The following is a 22,206-nucleotide window of genomic DNA, read 5'->3' as shown; positions in this document are numbered from 1 at the left end:
TACTTGTAAGAAACCGCTACTATATGAAAAGTTTAGTTTTGAAATAAAAATATACTAACTGGCAACTGGAAAAAAGTTTCCCATCTGTTCAGTGAAGTATTTGACATTCACAGCGCCGCGCGTTTTGTTTACATTTTTCCATACGAACATGAATATTTTGCCAAAAAAACGGTAATTATTTAATATATTTATGTTTATAGAATATCGGTAGAAATATATTTATATTTTACAGCTGGCATGTACGCACCAAGGATAACATTGCGAGAGTGCGCCGCGATGAGGCTGCCGCTCGCGAGGATGAACAAAAGCGTCAGGATAAATTGGAATTGGCCGTAATTATAATTTCAAATCCATTTTAAGTCAATTTATTAGTTTTTGCATGTATTTAGGAAAGCGAAGCACGCATCAATTTTCTACGCCGCCAATCTGGAGCACCTACCTCAAGCACCAGGCCAAGCACTAGCACATCCACGGAAAACGCCCCGAGCAGCAGTTCAGCTGACACAAATGTTGCTGGTGTGGATCTCTTTATAAATTACAAGGCGCATATCAAAACAACCAACAAGGATTTCGAGAAAGAGCGTAAGGAAGAGCAGGAAAAGTATGAGAAGCAAGTTGGTTATCTTACCTACCTGGGTCAAAACACTAATGAGGCGCTCAAGCAGCGTAGTTGGTATGAAGTAGCACCCAAAAGGACAGATGTTGACGACAAAAATGACATTGAAACACACCTGGAGCGCAAATTATCACAGGACCCGCTCACACTGATGAATGCACTATTACCGTCGAAAAAAAAGCCAGCACGAAGCGTCCCCAAAAGAAAACGTGATGCCTCCCCTACACCAAAACCAGTACAAGAGAGCCCAGCAAAAATTAAGAAACACAAAAAGGAAAAGAAACACCATAAAAAACACAAAAAACACCACGAAAGCCATAAAAGGAAAAAAGAATCTCGAAAAGAGGCTGATTTGGCAGCAGAGCGCAGGAAACGCGAAAAACTAGAAATACTACGCAAACAACGTCTGCGCCGTGAAAAAGCCGAACGAGAACGTGAACAAGCTTTGGTTGCTCCTAAAGATGTATTAGCTTCATCAACAGAAGATAGATCGGCTCCCACACCCCGTATTATGCAAAAGTACAATTCCCAATTTAATCCGGAATTCGCCAAGCAAAATATGATATAAATAAAATAAGTACCATAAACATGTATCTTGAAAAAATTAAAGCAATCGACAGCTTTGCTTTATACTGTGTACAAATATGATCCAGAATTTGGTGCTACCGTATAAAATCGTTGTTTATTTATTAAAATCTAATTTATTGCCTTGAAAGTAATCACCTCGGAATTCATGTACATATGTATGCATGGGCCTTTGGTATTGAATCATCACAATCTTGTCATAACGGATAACGGTGTCACCGAAGTGGTCTTTTGGTTTTATTATAAGCTCAGAAGTGCAAAATTCGTCTTCCCCCAAATCCGACCTTTTAAGACGAACAACTTTAAAACTGAGATACTCGTTTGTAAGCTGACTGGCGTGGCCATCCTGACTTAAGTTGGCATTCTTAACATCATTGCAAGGGTATACAAAAATTAAAAAAATATTACTTGACCAAATTTGCAAGTACTTTTAAAATTGCCAGTGCTGAAAAATTTCAGACACATTTCATTAACAGCGGGTGCCTATCGATATTTCGTTTATTTGTCGGCATCTTGCTGTGCGCGTCTTCCTACTTTTTGTGGAGATTGTTTAAGTTTTTTTGTGTAATATAAGTGAACTAGAAATATAAACGATTAATCAATATACAACTTACTATTGGCCCTAACTGAAAATGATGGAAACTGACGACAAAAACGAAGGAGGGCGTGGTAAGTTTGCGATTGAGATTTCATCATTGCCAAAATCTCGACAGCGCTTGTGCTTGGTGTTTGAGCTTTCCCCGCCTTCGCCGCGTGTCTCATCCAATAGCAAAACCGTTCGATTTTAAAAGGCAACGCTACGTAAGAATATTAACGGAACTTGCTCTCTGAAAAGCATGTGTTAGCCTTTTTCGCTTTTGTTTTTACTTCATTTTGTTTAATGATTAGAACGAGAAAGGATATTTGCTTTTATTAATTCGCTCGATCAGTACAATTATGCCGGCTAACTTTTATTATTCCTTTATAGTTACACGTGCACGTGCGCGCAGTCTATCGGTTGCGGATAGTGATAGCCGTCCTTCGACGCCTCTCATGGATTTTGCGCCGGATCGTGGTAAGCTCGCATTCCTATATTTTTGTTATTCCATTCAAATTAAAAAATGTTCCTTGTATGTGTAGTAGGATCGCCGCGCACAACACGCCGCAACACACGCTTGAACACGGTAGAAGCGGGTACTCCAGCCAAGACTAGACGTTCATCTTTGGCACGTGGAGAAACTCCTGAGCCAGCTTCACCAATATCTGCGATTAAACGTTCAGCCAAAAATGAGCGAACGCCTTCTCTGAAGTCGGCACGCAAACTGTTGCATGAGAATATCACCGAAGAATCTGAAGACCAAGATATGGACACTATTTCCAACGTTGAGTCAAATGTTAGTAAATCCGTTGCAAAGCAACCTACTTCAACCCGTAAATCAACCCGATCCACTGTGGCTCGTGGAGAAACCCCTGATCCATCCACGCCAATATCGGCAGTCAAGCGTTCTGCAAAGCAAGAGCGAACGCCAGCTCTAAAATCAGCACGCAAGCTGTTGCCGGAAGCTATAAATGAAGAAATTGAAGACCAAAATATGGAAATAGATACCGAGACAAATGTTGATGGCTCCATTACCCAGCAATCCACCCTGACTGGAAAGATTACACGGTCCACTGCGACGCGTGGAAAAACACCTGAGCCATCCACACCAGCCAAAAATGACCGAAACCTAGACATAAAATCTGCAGGCAATCAGCTACAAAATGATATTAACGAAGAAACGGAGGACCAAAATATGGCGTCTTTGACCAACGCTATGACAAATGCTGGTGAATCTGTTGTAAAACAAAACAAACAAGTACAAGAGGAAATCACCGATGAAACTGAGAAGCGGACTCATTCGCCATTGTCTAATATCGGTGGCACCGAAACAAGCGATCTACCATCAAATCAGAAATCAGAAAACAAGTTAGTAGAAGAGAATATAATCAAACCAAGTGACCAGATTGTGGGTATTGAGGCTGAATCGAATCAACAAACTCTTATCCTGACACCTACTGCGGAGGGATCAGCTAAAACTACACGCTCTTTTATAGCCGCAGCAAATGAAGGATTCATCGAAAAGAACACTGATCTTTGTAATAACTCAATTCATGGTATTACCTATATGCCCAATGAATTAAATGCCAGGCGTATTCTAGCTGGAAAGGAGTCACGTGGGTCGCTTGATGCTGAAAAGCGTATGACGCGCTCCTGCTCGAGTTCACCCCGACCGTTAGAGGTAACTAAATCGCCAATGCACTTAAATAGAGAGGCTGATGCTACAGAAAAAGAAACACCACTCTCTATTAATGCTGCTTCTATTGCATTAGAGCCAACAACGCCGGAGTTATCCAAAGAAAATGTAAAAATTGATCCCCTAACGGAACCCAGTGCTAATTCTAATATTAAAAAGGACATTGATTCAGATTTTCAAGCTGTCACTCAAACGAATTCGCAAACTGATTTGACAATCGCTTCCAATGTGGATTCATGTCCGGTTGTGCTGGCACAAGCAGAGACAGAGAATGTAAACACAGCTCCCGCATTGAGCAGTAAGTTAGAGTCAATAAATGATGAGCAGGAAATCTCTCAAATCAAGAGCAACGATGTCTTAAAATTAGTTGGTATGCAACAAGAATATCCGCATGTTATTCAAGCCATTGATTTGCCCGCTCTTACACCAAACATTAAGCGGCGCCTAATTACTGCAGACCAAGAAATTAAAAAATCAGTTGAATTCAATAATAATATTGCAGCAAACGATGAACCTAAACCCAAATATCCGAAGACACCAATGCGTATCATGACAGCACCAGTTGGATTGGATAATGTACAGCCACAGGTGGAAAGTCCCTATAAGTATGTAAAACAACAAGCGCGAACCAGTTCCACGCCCATACCAAAGACAGACAAGTCGATCAATGGGCTGCAACCAGCACCTGCTAAAATGGATTCTATCAAACCATTGGAAGATGTCACCACTTCCTTTGCAGAAGAAAGCGTTGCCAACTTGTCGCTGTCGAAGATCGTGCCACAACGCGCTCTGGCCCAGCGCCTTCTCAGCGACGATGAAAGTGATGAGCATGAAGATGAGTATTACGAGTTGGAAAATGACGAAAAGAATGAATTTATTGATGATGAGGCAGAGGAAGTAAATGACTATGCATCTGGCGATTCAATGGCAAGCTCCGAGCGCCGTGAGATTGAAAATAATGAAATACCCGACGATGGCGAATCACTGAACAGTCGGGATACTACCGAAGATGATGAAGAGGAGGGTGAGATTGGAAGCAACATGTCGTTCATAGTATCGGACGAAGATTCCATTGAAGAAGTTGAGATAAGTAGTAGCAAGAAGCGGCGTCGCATTGTCGTGGAGGATAGCAGCGATTCAGAAGTGGAAGTAGTGCACCAAATTTTATCCTCGCAGAAGATCACTCAGCATTCCTCCAATTCCAGTAAGTCTGCCGATGCGATTCAATCCTTAATTGACACCGATGCAGAATTCTCAGAGGACGAACAGGAGTTGGAGTCTTCACGCAGAGCCGCTTTGCGTGAGCTGAGCAAATCAGATCGCTTTAATAAAACTGCATCAGCTTTGGATGTCAGCCCAACTGAAGAAGAATCGCCCGATAAGGCGGCGTCCAAAGATAATTTGGATTCACAGATGCCTACACTAGTAGTGGACTCTAGCTCCGAAGAGCAAGAAAATTATAGAGATCTGAAGTCCGTGGCATCAAAAAATAAAATGACAGTGAACAAAACGGTCTACTCTATTCTCGATACTGATGACGAAATCGAGAAAGCAGATATCCAGAATGTCGCCGAGAAAAATATTTCCAAGGTGAAGCAGGCATTGTCTTCTGGCTCTAGTGACTTAGATTCACAGGATGTGAATGTTACTCAGAAGCGTAGAAAATCATTGGACGTAAATAATGGAAACGAGGGAAACGCTGATATACAAAACGAGGAACTAAAGTTATCCGCGCAGAAAAGAATGTCTAAGGCTCGGCGCTCATCCTGCGCACAGTTTACGCCCGAAGAGGATACTGGATCGGAAGATGGCTATGCCCAAGAAAGCCGGAAATCTGTCAACGCCATGGATGATATCGAGGAGGATGCTGGTGTCCAGAACGAGAGTATGAATAAATCCTCCATGGAGGTTAAAGATTTCAGAGCTAAGTCGTTTTCCCCCGAGGATTATGAATCGCAGAAGGCCACTGTCCCGAGACGTACCAAATCCTTGGGCCCCAGAATAACTGGAAAGGAAGAAACTGGCATTCAAAAGGGTGTACTGAGTAAAACATTTAGCGGTACAAGCTCTATTGCGCACAAGAAAACGGAAGTGGAAAATAATTGTTTTGCCCAGAACGGTGGACCCAGAACCCCCTTTAGTAGCGCCAAGGCTAACAATTCCAGCACACAATTCGTAACCTCTTCCTCCGAAGACGAGACAAGTTCCCCGAAAAGCCTTAATAACGATGTTAGCAAAGTAACTAAATCCACTGGGAAATCCACTGAGGCATTTCACAAGAAGCAGAAGCACGATGATGAGCAGGCGCTCTTGTCCGAGCTACCAACCTGCGACTTAACGCATCTGCAAAAGTTATTCAATCCGCTGCAGAAATCTCGACGCCAAACACTCTACGTCCAGTCTCCCGATGAGGTTGCCACCAAACAGCCCAAGTTGAAACGTCGCAGCGAGGTTCTAAATTCCAACGACTTCAATCCCTCGCAATCATTTATCGAAACATTGGCCGAAAATCAGCGCCAACAATCTAAACGCAAGCGTTTGTCAAAAAGTTTCTGTGTTGCAGCCGACGAACTAGACATTGACAATGACGCCTCTGCTCAGGCACAGCCTGACCATAAGAAAATGAAAAAGTCGCACGACGAAGTGGAATCTGAGAGTGCCAGTGAAGTGGATGAACCCATGCAAGAGCAGCAAGAATCTGCTCAAGGCATTAGTGGTAGTTTGGCAGCTTCGGCCAATTCAACCGAGATAGATCCCAAAAAGAACAGCAGCTACATGGACTATTGTGACGGAATCATGCAGCCAACAGATCACACTCCTGTGCAGAATCAGGACCAGAAAGCGAAAATGGAGCCCAACGAAGAGCCGCGTACAAGCAGCTCTAAAGTAACTGATCAACCGGATCAACACAAAGCTACACTCACCGAGGACCAACAAGCGCTGGCCACTGCTATTAGGGAGTCCATGGAAATGTCGGCAGCTGCCAGAACTGGCAAAAATGTGCATTCATCCAAAACGCTGTCCAATACTAATGATCCGGTGCATAAGCAGCCGAAGACTTCACCTAACAATGATCAGCAGCCGCTTTCCGAAGCTATAAAGGATGCGATGGCAAAATCGGCAGCAATTCGTGCCGGGAAGCACTTGAAACCGCAAGAGAAAGCGCCATCCAAGCCGCAGCCAAAGAACTGCGACTACTACTTAGACTACTGCGAATCCGTCCTTCAGGCAGCTAATCAAGCCAAGTTGAAGCAAAAACGTCAGGTGCGTTAAATTATGGCTACAACTTAAACTACGAAAGTACACTAATCCTCTTCATTTTTCTGCAGGAAGTAGCCGCTGGCAAAAAGAAAGGCAAACCCAAAACTCTGCCTGTCGAGGACAACGTTTTGGTGGAACCGAAACAAGCAAACGAAGTGGCGATGAAATCAGCAAAACTTAAGAAGGATGTCAAACGTTTACAAGCAGCCCAGCAGGCCGTCAAGCAGAGCATTAAATTGTTAGCGCCCAAGCATAATCAGGTAAGTAATACAAATACTAGACAATACTAGACTACAAATAAAACACCTGATACGTAGTTCTAATTATTGTTTTATACTATATGCTACAAACTCTTACTCTTTGTTCCAAATGAGATAACTATATTTTATTTAAAAGCAGAAAAGTGTACGTCTAAACACGATTCTTTTTTATTTATAATGTTTCTTTATGTACAATTTAAATTTAAAATCGAAAAATAATGTCATAAGGACCACATGAACAATAGTCGAATGACGTTTTATATCCGTAGCTTCAGGTCACTTATGAATATTGTTCTCTATTATTTGCAGCCGCAATCGTTGGCACGCAAATTATCGCCACAGGTGGAAATTGTGACAAGGAAAACTGAGAAGCCTATGAAAGTAAAGAAAACAAAGAAAGCCAAGGATGTCACACCATCACCAGTAAAGAACTACTACGAGGACAAAAATCGCAGTCCCGTAATCGAGCTGATCAAAACATCTGCTGGAATTGTAACGGTTACGGCCGCAACACCTCAAAAGAAAAAGTTCGTCAAGCACAAGACAGGATTAATATGTGTTGAACCATGCACACCCACTAACAAGTATTTCCGTAAGCTCTCGCAATCGCCTGAGCCATTTCGACGTCGGGGACAGGTTCCAAGTAAGGTCGAAAAAAAAGTATAGATACAATAGAAATTATCCTTTAATATACTATGCCCGATGCATTTCATGTATAAGATACAGATATGAATGCAGATCCAGCTGAGAAGTCGCTCAATATACAGTTCGGGAGTACTTATATAAGCAAATCATTGTTCTGCACTCACAGTTATCCAGTTTCCTAATTTTTTAATTATTAATTTTTGTTTGGTATTTCATTTCTAGTTTTACATTATAAATTTAGCAGTTTCATTATTATTTTTTCAAATTATTGTATTTCCCAAAAATTATGTTACCAACTATAACAGCGTGCCGCTGATATTTCTTAATTAATTTTTGTTCTATTGCCTGTTAAATAAATTTTTTCAATTCAAAAATAAAAAAAATTATTTGAACCCAACTTCTGGAGTCCGGCACCACTGTTTGTTGTGTGTCGAAACCTGCATGTTGTAGGATTCAACTAACTTATTGTCGATACCCAATGTAAATGTCGCTTGAAAAGTATCGATAATATTGATATCACGATACATCAACAATCCTACTTTGCAGTTCAGTATGTTCTCTTGAAGCGGCGAGAGCGGTTAAGTTGAGAGGACGTGCGGGCGCAAGGAGAATAATTCTATAACAGAAAAATAAAACACGCAAAATTTTTAAAAGCAAAGTGCTCGGCTGTTCTGTTAAAGATAAAAGGAAATGTACATATATGTGTGTTCGGTCCTGTGCGAATAATAAGCTAAGAGTATGATAAAACTAAATTGTTATTTTTGCTACTAGATTAACGTATCTGTGTACGAGTATGTGTACAGAGTCAGAGTGCAAATGCGAATAAATCAGCGGTTTTTGTGTCGAAGTTAACGGCGCATTTGTACATGTGCACAAAAGTAATTAAAAGAGTGGGCATCAAAAGTCCCAACCAAATATTGATCAAAACAAAGTGATCGCGAATGCAACAGCATCTGTAAATTTCAAATTAAACGGCCACTTCAATAGCTACACACAGCAAGCAACAAACATGTTTGAATTGGAAGAATATTCAAGCAGTATACATGAGGGGTTCTTCAGCAAGTATGCGGTGAGTACAAAATAAATACATGCATACATACGAATAGTCTTTGTCTGTATGTATATTTGCTGTTTAGCTTAGCAAAAAAGAAAACACTAAAAACGCAAAAGCAACAGCGCACTAATAACTTTTTGCACATTTGGTTTTGCCGGCCGGCTGCGTACATCACACGTACACATATGTATGTATGTTAAATGGAAACGCACACACACTCTGGCATGACTTTATCGTATAAAATTCGAATTCATAACGTTCGTTTAGCACTCGCTCGCTGCGGTCGACAAAGCAGCGCCAGTGGAGCAACGTTAGCCATTTCCTAGTATTTTCACACCTGCCCCTCCTCGAACCTCGGAACCCCCCTTACAAACTTATTGTTGTAGTTGAGTCTCATACACAGTTTTTTTTTCTGCGAACACAACACTCGTGCAAACAGATTGTGTGACTACCTACAGGCATACATATTGTGTGTGTCTGTCTGTTTGTATTTGTGTAATATGTGCTCTTCACTCTCGCAGCGACATTGCTTTCTGTTTTTGCCGGCCGCTTCGCCGCGTTTAACGTATAATTTTTGAATTTAAATTCGCCACGGCGAATGTCTTCATTTGTGTGTGCCTGCGATCATTAAACACTCGGAATTGCATTAATTGGAAAGCCATTTGATTAATTGGCCTTTAACCGGAACCAAGCAACTTCTATTACATATGTAGGTACATATCATGTACATGGGGGGTAAAAGTCGCCGTTTTATGGAACATTCTTTATTAGATTATACACGAGTTTTGTTTTGCTGCCTTTGTGGGTGATTAACTTGACTATGTCGTCGTTGGAGAGTACAGAAAACCAGACCCATGTAAACGAACGCCAATGTTAGCTACAGCGCTCTGTTAATACATGCCGCTGTTATGGGTACTAAAAAGTTTGCAACACTAATACAAAAAAGTTGCTGTTGGAGACTGAGAGCAAAGCGCCAGTCTGTTACTTTTTCCCCCTTTGTGTTGCTTGCTTCCTATGTGTCGTTGACATTGTTGCTGAAATATAAGTTGGGCTTTTCATTTGTTATAGTCATGAGCAAATAATTGCTAACTTCTTTTATTTACTAACGATGTGTAGCTAAATATATACAAATGTATGTACATATGTACGTATATGTATATACAAGTTTTGTGGTGTGCCGTCAATGCGTGTTTTACTTTGTTTTTTGGCTTGGATTCTTCTGCTTTTGCGTTTTAAACTTTTTGAAGGCCAAACGTTCACCTCGTTTCTTTTTCAGGCAGCTGCTTGGTTGGTGTTTAAGCTTTTGTATAAAAACGATCTAAGCCATGTTGCTGGCCATCACGAGTTAATGAATAACATTATCATCATTGGTGACAACTTGCAACATGTTGGCTAATCGCTTGATAGCCTTGACCTGACCCAGCAAAGTAGTCTGGTGATTCCTATAGAGTGAGCATTCTTTGAATGCTCAACTTAAACTTTACCAAAAAATCCAGACTCCGGCCATCCACATGTGCGCCTGTTCAAAGCGAAACGGCGCCTATGTGGGTGTGAAGAAGAACGGCGAATGAAACAAACAAAACGAACAAAAAACGAAACACTTTTATCTTTCATCTTTCAAGTCGCAAGCAAACGCCACAAGTTGTGGGAAGTCAACGTCACGTACATACTTACATATGTACATATATAGAAATGTATGTTTGTATGATTGTACATTAAAGGCATTCTCTCGCCGTCAGCGAAAAAAATTTGCATGTTGCGGTGCTTCAATGATGAGCAACATTTGCTCCCGCAACATTTATAATGTCTATATACATATTTATGTACATTGTACGTGTTGTATGTACACATTTGTGCGCAAAAGTTCAACGTGCTTTTTATGTCGGCGACTTTGACTTTGAGTGACAAGCCCACCAACCCCCAAGTGCGCCCACACACACGCACAAATATACATACAGTCGCATCGAGCAAAACATATAGACACATTTGCTCATGTCTCGCAACATGTCTCTTGGGTCACAGTTTGGCGTTCGTTTGTTGCCCAATATGAGCGCCCAGCTGTATGCCGCATAGATTTTCTCACGCGGCGACAAAGCTATATACACACACACACATGTATACATATATAACTATTTGAATCTGACAATTTTGTATTTGTGTGTGTTTTGCACTTGATGCTTTTCCTGCATTTTAAGCGTTTACTCTAGCGGCATACGAATTAAAATCGCATGGATCTTATGCCACAATAAAACTTTGTTTATAGGGCAGCTTAACTGAATATTAGGTATGGAAATATGTCACGGAAAGATTTTGTAGGAAAGTACTACAAGTATGTACACGTTATACCTGTGATGATTTCAATTCTACTAGCAAAAAATAGGTTACTCATCATTATTAGGCGATCCTTTATTCGCGGAAAAATCGACTCAATCGTGATATGTTCCGGAAAGTATGTATTTTAAATTGAATTTACCAGGCCGTCAAACCCTTTCTTCAGGATGCGGCCCCAGTCTGTTTAACTACAATCCAAAGCTTATTGGTGTTGTTCGGCGTTCGAAGAGACTCATCTTTTCTCATGTCACCACGAGCTGGCCACTCCACTAAGAGAAAAGAATTGTTCACAAAGCGTTTATTTAAAGTCCGCCCCCAGTTGAACGATTATTAAATTTTGCAAATCAAACCTTGACAGATAAACTAAATGAGATGCTGGCTGTTGTCTAGCAAGCTTATGGCGTAGGTCTCGGCTAGTTTCCGTATCGCCTTACAATAAAATGTTTTTTTCTCGAGGAATACAAATTTCCTTTAAGGCAGTGCCTTTTTTTCCACCATCACCGTATATGCACACAAAGTTTATATGTAGATATATTTGTGTTAATTTGGTTGTAAAGCATTTGGCTCATGATTATACATTAAATTTATTGGCGCTGTGGGAAATACGTTTTTAGAAAGTCACTTATAAGTGCCGAGCTCCGTCCTTAATGAATGGGGAAAAAGAAATTTGCGGCAGAGCTCGCGTTGATCAGCAATTTCGTAACTAATTTATGGCATATGCGCGGACCACGCAGAACAAAAACCCATGGGATGTCCAAATCACAAAAATGATTTTATTGTTGCACCATAAAGTAATTTAGAAATGGGCGCCCCATACCCATAAATGCGCAGAGGAACACATTTTAGTGCAGCATTCAGAGAAGGTAGGACAGACAGGATGAGAGTCCGTTGCTCAGCTACCTGGATTATTTTTGTGTGTCAGCAGCGCAGGCACTTGGAATTTAAGGCGAAAGCATCGAAACAGGCAAAGGCCAAGGCAGCGGGAAGAGACAAAAACAAACAGCAGATGGAGTGACTGAGCAGAGCTCAGTTGGTTGGGCACCGAGAAGGATGAATAAAAAACAGAACAGAGAAAAAGGAATACAAATACCTCAGAAATTCCACCCCAGACATAAATATATCGTAAGAATTGCGTGTAGAATTCAAATCCACTCTGAGGGTGCGAGGCATGCAACATGTCCTCCTCTTCCCTGCTTCGCTGCACACTTCCAGAAGGGCAAGTAAAATTTCCGCCCAGCTGCAATGCAATTGAGCAACTGGAACTGAAAGAATTTATGAAAACGGAGGAACTCCTGCCTCCCATTCATTGCTGCTGCTCCTGTTCCTCCTCCCCCTCCCGCTTTGTCCCGCCTTGTCCCGATGCTGTATTTACTCCCACACATGCTGCTTAGCTCTGGGAATTTTACGAGCAGCTATAAAATGTGCTTCGCAGCATTCGCATTGCTTCAATAAAGTTCCCCGCTCCCTGCTGCCTACTGCTGAGCGCCGCTTCCAAATTTGTGTGATTTATTACCCTCGGTGTGTCCAAATATCCAGAAGGGTTTCTTTCATTCTCATTTCCGCTCTCCGCGTGGGTGTAGGTGTGGAAGTGTTGCAAATTTGCGTATACAGCGACCGACCCCACTACACCGGGAAAAACAAACCAATTAGATGCAGGAAATGCGCTTTCCGTTTTCCACAACAAGAAGAGCAACAACAACAGCAACCCCTGAGCTGCAGCTGCAAGCCGCACAGTTCAAAAGGTTATCAGTGGCAGCGGAATGGCCACAAACGGAGCAGAACCCTTAATCATACATTTCAGACATAGACAGGGCATAGGGAGGGCCCGGGCCACTCGCAATATCTGATCATCTGCCGCTGTGTTCTGAATGTAATTCACAAGTAATGCTGCAGTATGTGGCAGGGTGTAGAGGACGTTGTTCGCCAGAGGGGAAAGGAATTTGTAGACCAATACCACAAGCACAGACATTAAACGTCAGCGAACTAAAGAGTAAACTATAATTAAAGCATTTCGATATTATATTTGACAGACATGTTGAAATCCTTTTGGTAATTAGTTTAGCTAATTGCTTCAATAAATTCTGGTTTACAAACTGTATTCTAGATTCAGATGCTGCAAGAAAAGCGAGGGCGAAAGTAGAGCAAGAAATTTAAATTCAGTTACATTTGAATTAAATATTATATAGCAATATATATATTTTTCGGCCAACTAAAAGAACTGCTGAGAAATGGAAGAATTAAAAATCTCAACGACTTTCATTTTGTTGTAATTACTAGTAATAACTACAATTAATATTCAATGACATTGCATCTAAGAGGATTTATTTTGTATTGTAAAAGTGTCCGAAAACTTAAAAATTGCAGCAAAAATACTTTAATTTGTTGGTTTTGTTATACAACAATAATTATTAATAGCATGTGATTTATTCACCAATCGTTGAAATGGCAGCTAAATTTGATAAATATTATTCTAACCATAAATGCCAAATTTTCCTAAGTATTTCCTAATATCTCATAAACACAAAGGTTATCCTACAAAGAGCCCTTTGTCCAGCGATCGTTTCTATGTCAACTTTTTAAAATAATAAAGCTCTATAATCGTATGGTTTGTAATGAACGTATTGCTGAAACAGGTCAACATACCAAGTTTTGTATCCCTAGGTGTTATGGCTCTAAAATTCTCGGATGTACCTACGGATGGACGGACGGAGAGGACAAGTCTAAATTGATTTGTGCCGTTTTGCTTATCTTATTTGTATATTTATTTTCATTCTTTCAAGAAATCAAGAACATGCTAGTCCCAATTTTTCTATCCCACTTTTGTCAGAAGTTTTCAACAATTTTGATATTGGCAACAACAATATGCATATTGCTTGTAGAAAATGAACTGAAACAGTAAATTTCTTTCCTTGATGGCTGCATAGTCTGCCATCGTCCATACATCACATAAATAATTCGCCATCAGCGATGTAGAAAATTCGATTTTTCTCTAGTTTCCATTCAACGCAAACTTCACGTATAGCACTATGGGGCTATTATTGACTTGCCTCGTATATGCTGCCGCATTAAAGAACAATAACAAAAACAACTCCAACTGCTGCCCCTTAGAAATTGACTGCAGCTGCCGCCGCCTTTACTTGAGGATTGGCAGCTGGCCCGGCCTGGCCAAGGCATACAGGGCATACAAAATTAAAAATTAAAGTCAGCAGCAGGCGTACGTTTCGTGTTCGTTCAAAAGGCAACGATTACGACAGAAGGAAAAACAGCACCCTCTCTTATCAGCAGCAGCAGAAGGCCCTGAGCAACAACAGCAACAACACGCACCTGCCTCATTGTCTCATCGCACAAACAATTACGTACTAAAGGGACAGGGGTGGGAGGAAGTGCCAAATAAACTGCAGTTGTTAGCCGTTACAGTGCAAGGCAGAGAAAGAAACAAAGAAGTGTTTGTGGCAAAAAAAAAAAAAACAACTACATACGTATGTACATACATACTTGTATGTAAGTATGTATGCCAGTTCAGACCAGAAATAAAAGCACTTGAATGGCAATTAAAAGTCCAGCACGCCCCCAAAAGCTGCCGCTGCTTGCATACATACATACATACATACATACATACATACATACATACATACATACATATGTATGTGAAGCATATGTAAATTTGTCTTCCCTGCATTTCGCATTTGGAACTCGTGAATGAATGTGGCATGGAGGCCAGACACTTCCCAGACTTCGCAACCCAAAAAAAAAAAAAACAAGGAGTGCCGCCAAATTTGGTTGGCGCTGATAAAGAAGAGGCACCAATATACAAACATACATATATATGTATGTATGTATGTACATACACCTTTACTACTACTGTAGAATGCTGCCTGCATAAATTTATGATATCCTGCTGAATTATGCAACTTATCATGCGGCAGGATGTGCACGCTTGGCGGTTATCGATTTTTGAGCAGCTCGCGCAGCGCCACCGACTACACACATTTGCTGATAACGGGGCAGTAGCCGCGACGATGTTGGTGGTGGTCAGTCGGTTGTTGGCCTGGCCCAAGGACACCTTGACATTGCCAAAGCCTTTTAACAGCAGCGCATAAATCGAGTAACAGGCGCGCCTTGCCTTAACATGGTACTGCTTGTCAAGCTGTAAAGTTGCGCCTAATACAAACAAAGAACAAATCAGAAGGCAAAACATGTAAGAAAAAATGTCTCATATCCACTGCTTCATACTACTAAAATATTGTGTCTACTCCACTTTTTTCGCAGTCTACAGCAAAATGTAGCCGTCAGTCACTGTTCACATCATTCAGTTTTTCTGTTGTCGCACTGCTGCTGTTACTGCTGCTTGCTGTTTCAGTTTCATTTTCTGTTTCTATACTAGCACTCGCTGCTTGCTGCTCGCACTGTGTGTGTTTTGTCGTCAACTGTACTACCACATTTCGCCCTCACCAACTGCCTCTGTTATTGCTGTTCTCTTTACTTCGTTAACGTTCTATGTTTCCCCAGTAATTTAACATGCCTGGTCGCTCTCTCTGCTCTGTCTGCGTGCCGTCTGCTCTGCTATGCATACACACTAACTTCAATGAGTGAGTGAGCTTCCCTGTTTTTCGTACTCTCTTGTTGTTGTTGGTGCTGTTGTTTTTGTATTGCTTTATTCCTTTTCGTTTTTCAATGTCTGCTCTGTCGCTGTATGTATGTACATACTTACTTTTGCGCCCTCTTTTACTTCATTCGCAGCAGTCGCTGCTTGCACAAAAATGTTGCGGCAACATGCTGCTTCAGCAACATCATGTTAAAGAGTTAATGGTGGTGGTTTTAAAATAGTACTGAGCCTCTTCTAGTAAATTGTACACAATTAATTGTACATACATATACATATACATAATTCGACTGTACTTTGGATGGGCACAGAAATGTTTTTATTATTTTTATTACACATCCACAAATCAAATCAAACTGCAATGATACATGATTCATTGCATTTCTAGCGGATACCTTTAGATATATACATACATACATATGTATGTATATGAATATGTTGTATGTTGTATGTACATACATACATGTACATATGTATGTATCTGCTGGTTAAGCCGATTGCATAAAAACTTTCAATTTTTCTGATATCCGGTTTGCATGGCCTTCTCTTGCCCAGACGTTGTGTGCGTAGGTACATACATACATGTACATATGCTTATGCATAGTTTACAAATGTGTGTGTACTCCTGGCTGGTAAAATGTTTACAATATCTGTCGTTGTTGCTGCTATTCTGTCGTTGCAACATACATACGTTTTTTTTATTCCCTTCTACTTCAACGGCGCCGTGCTGATCGCACAAACATGCCTATGGTGTGCCTGGTAAGCAAAACTGGTTTTTGCTCCTGGCATTGCCTTTATGTTGTTATTGTTGTTGCTTATAGAAAATGAAAAGTGCTTACATACATACATACATACATTTGTATGTATCTACAGCACTTATACATGCTGGGATTATGCATCTGCTCTCGCTATTCACCACCAGATGGCGCATTCGCAAACGGCAGGAAATTCTGAAGGCCTGCCAGCAGCCTCATATAACACTTAATATTGTAGCTTAAAAATAGTTTTGGTGAGCTATTTTACTGAGCTATTGAAGGAAAATCTGGTAGGCGCTACAATGTGTTGGTTTGGAGGCTTCAAAAATTACAATCCTTATGTGGAGTCTAAGATAAGGTTTCTCATAAATTGGAGGCTTCACTGCACACACACTTACATACATATGTATGAATGTATCTGTATGTAAATTCGCGTTAGACAAAGAAGGAACTTGGGAAGTCTCAAAGGCAGTAGAGCGATTTAAGAAGCAGAATCTGGACCCGTTCATGTGTTAATTTTTGTTCCAGGGTACTCCTGGGTACTCCTCCTATTACTCTCATCAAAATATATTTCTTGTACGAGTTGAATATAGCCCGCATCTGCATTTGTGTGCTGCACAAGTGCACGTGAATGTGTGTGTAATTATTTTAATATGCGCTGCCACTCTTATCTCAGTGCCTTGCACACTAACAACAAGAAATCCGTCACCCCAGGTTGTTGCTGTTACCTGTGAAAAAAAAACTAAGCGCGGCAAAATAATTTGTACTCTGTTCTTATCAGCTATACGTCTTAATGGGATGCATGTAAGGGATTGAGTTACAAATTGCTGAACGAGAAACTGTTTATTTGCCAGAGCCCCAACATCGTAAGTTGATCCTGCCTGCTGAAGACCTTCATCTGTACATTGCTCACACAAGCTTACATAATATATAAATATGTAAATGCTCGTGCATATGTATGTACAGTACCATCATAAAATATTAATACATGTTAACATATTTATGTACATATGAGGACATCTTTCATAGTTTATACATATTTTGTTATCCGCCAATTCACAAAGATTAAACTTAAATCCAACCCCCCATATGAATCGAAACCAGATACAATCTGCTTTAAAATGAAAAACTATGATTTTGGTAGAATTTAATCGGTTTTCTAGTTGGTTCTTTATTGTACTTGTAATAAATACTTTGATTTTAAGTATAGAAACTAAGAATAACGCCAGGTCATGATAATTCAAAAATATAAAAATTTTTCAACATGTTTCATTATAACAATAATAAAAGGGTTTTATCAGAAGTTTGTGGGGTAGTTGTTAGTTATAACTGTAGCTTTTAGCATCTCTAACTGGACGTTTGGCAAATTAGTTTATGAAGCTTCCAAATTGTGTAAAGAATACAGTAGTAATGTAACAGGAAGGGAAATTATGTATATACTTACGGAGTCTGATATTCTTGCTTATACCAGCACACTCGAAAAAGTAACAGAGAAATTATTATCAACACCATAGTTGTTGCTACAGCTTTGAGCGGCAAATTTAAAATTAAAGCTACAAAAACATATCAGTGCCGCTATCATTTATTTTTTGCCAGTTGTTGTCGAAACACAAACCGATCCAACACACACCAACAGTTAGCCAGCCAGCCAGCCAGGCAAACATACAAAACACAACCCCCACCACCCACTCCTCAGGCTCCTCGCGGTCTAATATTCCGCAGAACCTAACCCCCCCTTTGTCGTATTGATTGCCCACCAAAGTGTGCATATACATAAGGTCGTGCTCAGCTTTTCCATGCTCTCCCCTTTTGCTTTTGCATTTGCGCTTTCCTCATTTCCTGAGCGCCTGTGACGTTTTCAAACAACCTGTTCGATTTTTGCCCGCCAACCGGCAAATTTTATTAAGCACAGTTGCAGCACCAGCTGATTGATGAAACTTTCTCGTATTAGGTGTTTTACAACACTACTTCAAACTAGAGGCGCGCAATTTCACTGCAGCGTATTGTTATGTTCATATACATATGTACTTGTATGTATATAGAGAAAATACCGAAAGTAATAATAATAATATTATCATACTTACAATTATAACGAAAGCAATAATTATAATAATATGTTGGTTTGCAGGATGCCGCAGGTCCGTCGCTGGACTGTTATGTATCGGACTCCATGCAGGACATGCTGGATGTGGACATTCGTGCTGAGATTGCCAATGTTGTGGGCAGCCCGAGTGATTTGACTTCATCTCTGGATCATGCACTCGAAGCAATATCGGCCATCAACAACAACAACAATAATAACAATGCTCCCTCCACGCATAATGCAAATGCGAATCTGCTGGCCAGCAGCGCCTTGCACGCCTCTCCCACAGCCAAATGGATGGGGTCCTGCGCAAATTTCTGGTCCACTTCGGACTACTTTGCGGATGTGGGTGCTTGTGTGAATCCCATATCGGTGATGCCACTGATAAATTCCAGTTCATTGCTGCTCTACTCGCCTCAGAAATCCAAAACGCTGGTCACCCAATCATCCAGTAGCACCCACAATGGCAGCTCTGCTATGGTTCTGGCCTCGCCCTGTGACCCACACAAATCGCATTTAACATTCTCGCCGGCTCAAATGAAGGTCAGTGCGGGGTCGATGCGTCGGGAACAGGTATCATCGCATATCCCTAAGCAGATTTCCGTTCCCATTTCATCAACGTTAACCGGGGCGGGCACTACAGCGCCTGCAACCATGGCCACAAATTCGGCGCTGCAACGACGCAGCACTTCGGTGGATACAGTGCGTAAGGATTTAGCCCCAGAGCTCCGCAAAGTACAGTCTGCAGGTGTCATCAGCAACGATAACAACAGCGTCATGGATAACAAGACCAAGGCTGGTTTGCTCGGCAGCAATGGTGTCACCACCAACACCATCAAATTGGCGCCAGGAATCGGTGGTCTGACTTTTGCTAACAGCGCCACATACAACAAACTGAAGCAACAAACCTCAGTGAAGTCTCCGAGTGGGTCTCCAGTCACTGCCCAAGGCAACATTGTTCTGAAGAGAGATCGCGAGTCCAGTCCATTGCACAACATGACCACGTTGCATGCGAACGGAGTGGCTAAGCGTAATCTGCTCCAGCAGTCTGCCGTCGCAAGTCCGTATAGCAGCACACCAAAGAGCATTGCCTCGGCGGCTCACTCGCCGCACCATCAAATGCAGATTGGCAACAACAGCTCCGTCGGATCGCCGTCGTCGATGGGGCGACCTTCGACATCGTCATCCCCACTGTCCTTCAGTGGCACTATAACCCCACTCAGCAATACCAGTAATTTGGTCAATATAGCCAACAACAACGGCAGTGGAGGCGTGCTGGCTGTGAAGCCTTTGCAACAAAAGATTAAACTGCCCGCTGTTGACAGCGCCTTCCCCAAGCCTGCGTACTCGTATTCCTGCCTCATTGCGCTGGCATTGAAGAATTCGCGTGCCGGCTCGCTGCCCGTCTCAGAGATATACAGCTTCCTGTGCCAGCATTTTCCGTACTTTGAGAAGGCACCGACTGGCTGGAAGAACAGTGTGCGCCACAATCTATCCCTTAACAAATGTTTTGAGAAGATTGAGCGACCAGTGACAAATGGAAATCAACGCAAAGGTTGCCGCTGGGCCATGAATCCCGAACGAATTACCAAAATGGATGAGGAGGTACACAAGTGGTCGCTCAAGGATCCAGCTGCCATACGCGACGCAATGGTATATCCAGAGCATCTGGAGGCGCTCGAACGAGGCGAGATGAAGCATGGATCGGCAGATTCGGATGTAGAGCTCGATTCTCAATCAGAAATCGAGGAGACATCCGACCTGGAAGAAGCTGACTTCGATGAAACGCTTGTCGATGCCATGCTCGTTGAAGAGGATGACGACTTAGAGGAAGACGAGGAAGAGGAGGAGGAGTTGCACGGATACGAGCACATCGAGCCACATCACAGCGCCACCCGCGAATTACAGTCCGCCATGTTCTATGAGAAGGTACGTTGATAGCGGTGTAATCGTTAGAGAGGCCTCAATTTCAACTTTTCTTTCATACTTTCCAGGTCGACGATCTATACCACGCCATTGACATCGATGAGGACAACAAGGAGGCAGTGCGAAGGGCCATTGCCAATGACCAGGGCACACACATAATCGAATTAAATCCGGCCGATTTGAATGCAAATGCCAATGATGGCTATCAATCGCCCAAGCGAGCACGTCTAGACATCAACTATACCATCGGACCCGCCGGCGATCTGCAGCAGCAGTATGGCCAAAAGGTCAAGGTGCAACCGGTGCTGCAGGCCAGCCAGTCGCTTCTCCCTGTAGCGCAACAGCAACAGCAGCAGCAGCAACACCAACACCAACAATTGCAACAACCGACCTATAATCGTCGCAAAATGCCGTTGGTGAACCGAATCATCTAAATGAGCATGTGTGTGGATCGGAGCCGTAGCAAAGCAAAGCTCGCACAGCTATGTATCATTAATTTACATGTAACTGCATATGTATATGCATATAAAAAATATATTAATTGTATTCATTTAGTCGTAGACCTAAGCAAATTAATATTCCCATGCTACGCTTAAATTCTCAAATTCAAAATAGATTTAAGTTTCGTGTGCAGTTCTAACTCCATATCCTACATCCATGCTACTACCCCTTTAGGTTTTAGAGCTGTAAGTTTAGCGATCGAATTTAAGCATATATGTTATTTAGTCTTTGGATGATTCTGCGTGCGCAGTTGTGTGCATATTTTCTGTAGTTAACAGTTTATTTACAAAGAGCCTGCATTAAATTTTTATATCCAAACAAGCACATACACACAAAATTGAAGTCGCTTTCAAATAAATGTCCATTGTTACAACATTTGCGAGCACTCTGAAGCGTTGGTTTTGCTCCCTCCCCCCACTTGACGCACGTTTATCAAAATTTCCAAGTCATTTACCCCGATTTGACGTTTGAGCGAACGCTCATTAATGCATTCTATATAGTTAAGTCACCGATCTATTTACTGACGAAGCATAACTAGTGTTAATTTTATTTTTAAAATTTTGACTACGAAGTGCAGTTCTTATTTGATCTCCAGCTAAGCATAAATTGCTTAATTTAAATGCTTTTGCAATAATTTGGGAGAAGAAACACCTAACTATGTACTTTTTGTGCAACACACGACAACGAAATTCAAATAAATTGATTTCCACACTTGTACGTACATTGCAGAATTTGAAGAAGAGCATACCTAACTACTTGCCGGTCCAGTATTCAGTTAATAAATGCATCTCGATAGGACTCCATCGTCTTTGTATGTATTGTACTATAGAGCGCCTACCGTTATGGCGCGACACAGAACAACTGGTTCAAGAGGTGTACAGTCAATTACTTATCCAATGACATTTGTAAATATTTTGACATCAAATCTGTATACTATACTAACTGTGTAAATACCCAATAAGATAGTGTATGTATTAAATAGTAATTATATGTTTATACTTATACAAGAAACCAAACTACTTACTGCAAAATTCCAAGAAAATCAACTAGATTCCCAAAACGAAAAGACTTGAAACGAATATTTGCATCAAAGTATTCAAGATCTTGTTCATCGGAGGGACAACTGAACCGGTAATGGTCTATAATCATAGCTAGAGTCGTTGTCACTCGGCAGGACATGATCATCCAATTTAAATTCATAGTACAAACAGCATTTATGTTACAATAACATGTTTTTGATCAATTTTTCCAAGAAACTTAATATAAAAAATAAGTATATATATATAAACAATAAAAGAAGGTATTGAATCTGA

The 22,206-nt window shown here is 41.3% G+C and overlaps 3 protein-coding genes across 3 annotated transcripts; all 3 read left to right on the top strand.

Annotated features, from left to right (window-relative positions):
* Positions 1-31: 31 nt before the first annotated feature.
* Positions 32-1,285, top strand: LOC115620278 (leukocyte receptor cluster member 1 homolog). The gene is made up of 3 exons (XM_030513451.1): positions 32-171; positions 233-332; positions 390-1,285. The coding sequence occupies exons 1-3, from the start codon at positions 149-151 to the stop codon at positions 1,182-1,184; spliced, it is 918 nt and encodes a 305-aa protein (XP_030369311.1). The 5' UTR covers positions 32-148; the 3' UTR covers positions 1,185-1,285.
* Positions 1,286-1,731: 446 nt separating this feature from the next.
* LOC115620277 (protein slender lobes) lies at positions 1,732-8,013 on the top strand. The gene is made up of 5 exons (XM_030513450.1): positions 1,732-1,870; positions 2,169-2,255; positions 2,321-6,738; positions 6,804-6,995; positions 7,305-8,013. Exons 1-5 carry the CDS (start codon positions 1,834-1,836, stop codon positions 7,659-7,661), a joined length of 5,091 nt encoding a protein of 1,696 aa, XP_030369310.1. The 5' UTR covers positions 1,732-1,833; the 3' UTR covers positions 7,662-8,013.
* Positions 8,014-8,226: 213 nt separating this feature from the next.
* LOC115621536 lies at positions 8,227-22,166 on the top strand. Its single transcript, XM_030515202.1, has 3 exons — positions 8,227-8,709; positions 18,512-20,395; positions 20,461-22,166. The coding sequence occupies exons 1-3, from the start codon at positions 8,650-8,652 to the stop codon at positions 20,824-20,826; spliced, it is 2,310 nt and encodes a 769-aa protein (XP_030371062.1). The 5' UTR covers positions 8,227-8,649; the 3' UTR covers positions 20,827-22,166.
* The last annotated feature ends 40 nt before the right edge of the window (positions 22,167-22,206 follow it).

This window comes from Scaptodrosophila lebanonensis, unplaced genomic scaffold (genome assembly GCF_003285725.1).
Source record: "Scaptodrosophila lebanonensis strain 11010-0011.00,11010-0021.00 unplaced genomic scaffold, SlebRS2 tig00000024-arrow-pilon, whole genome shotgun sequence".
Classification (NCBI taxonomy): Eukaryota; Metazoa; Arthropoda; class Insecta; order Diptera; family Drosophilidae; genus Scaptodrosophila; species Scaptodrosophila lebanonensis.
The sequence above is the reverse complement of the archived record's forward strand: the minus strand, read 5'-3'. Positions and strand labels throughout refer to the sequence as shown.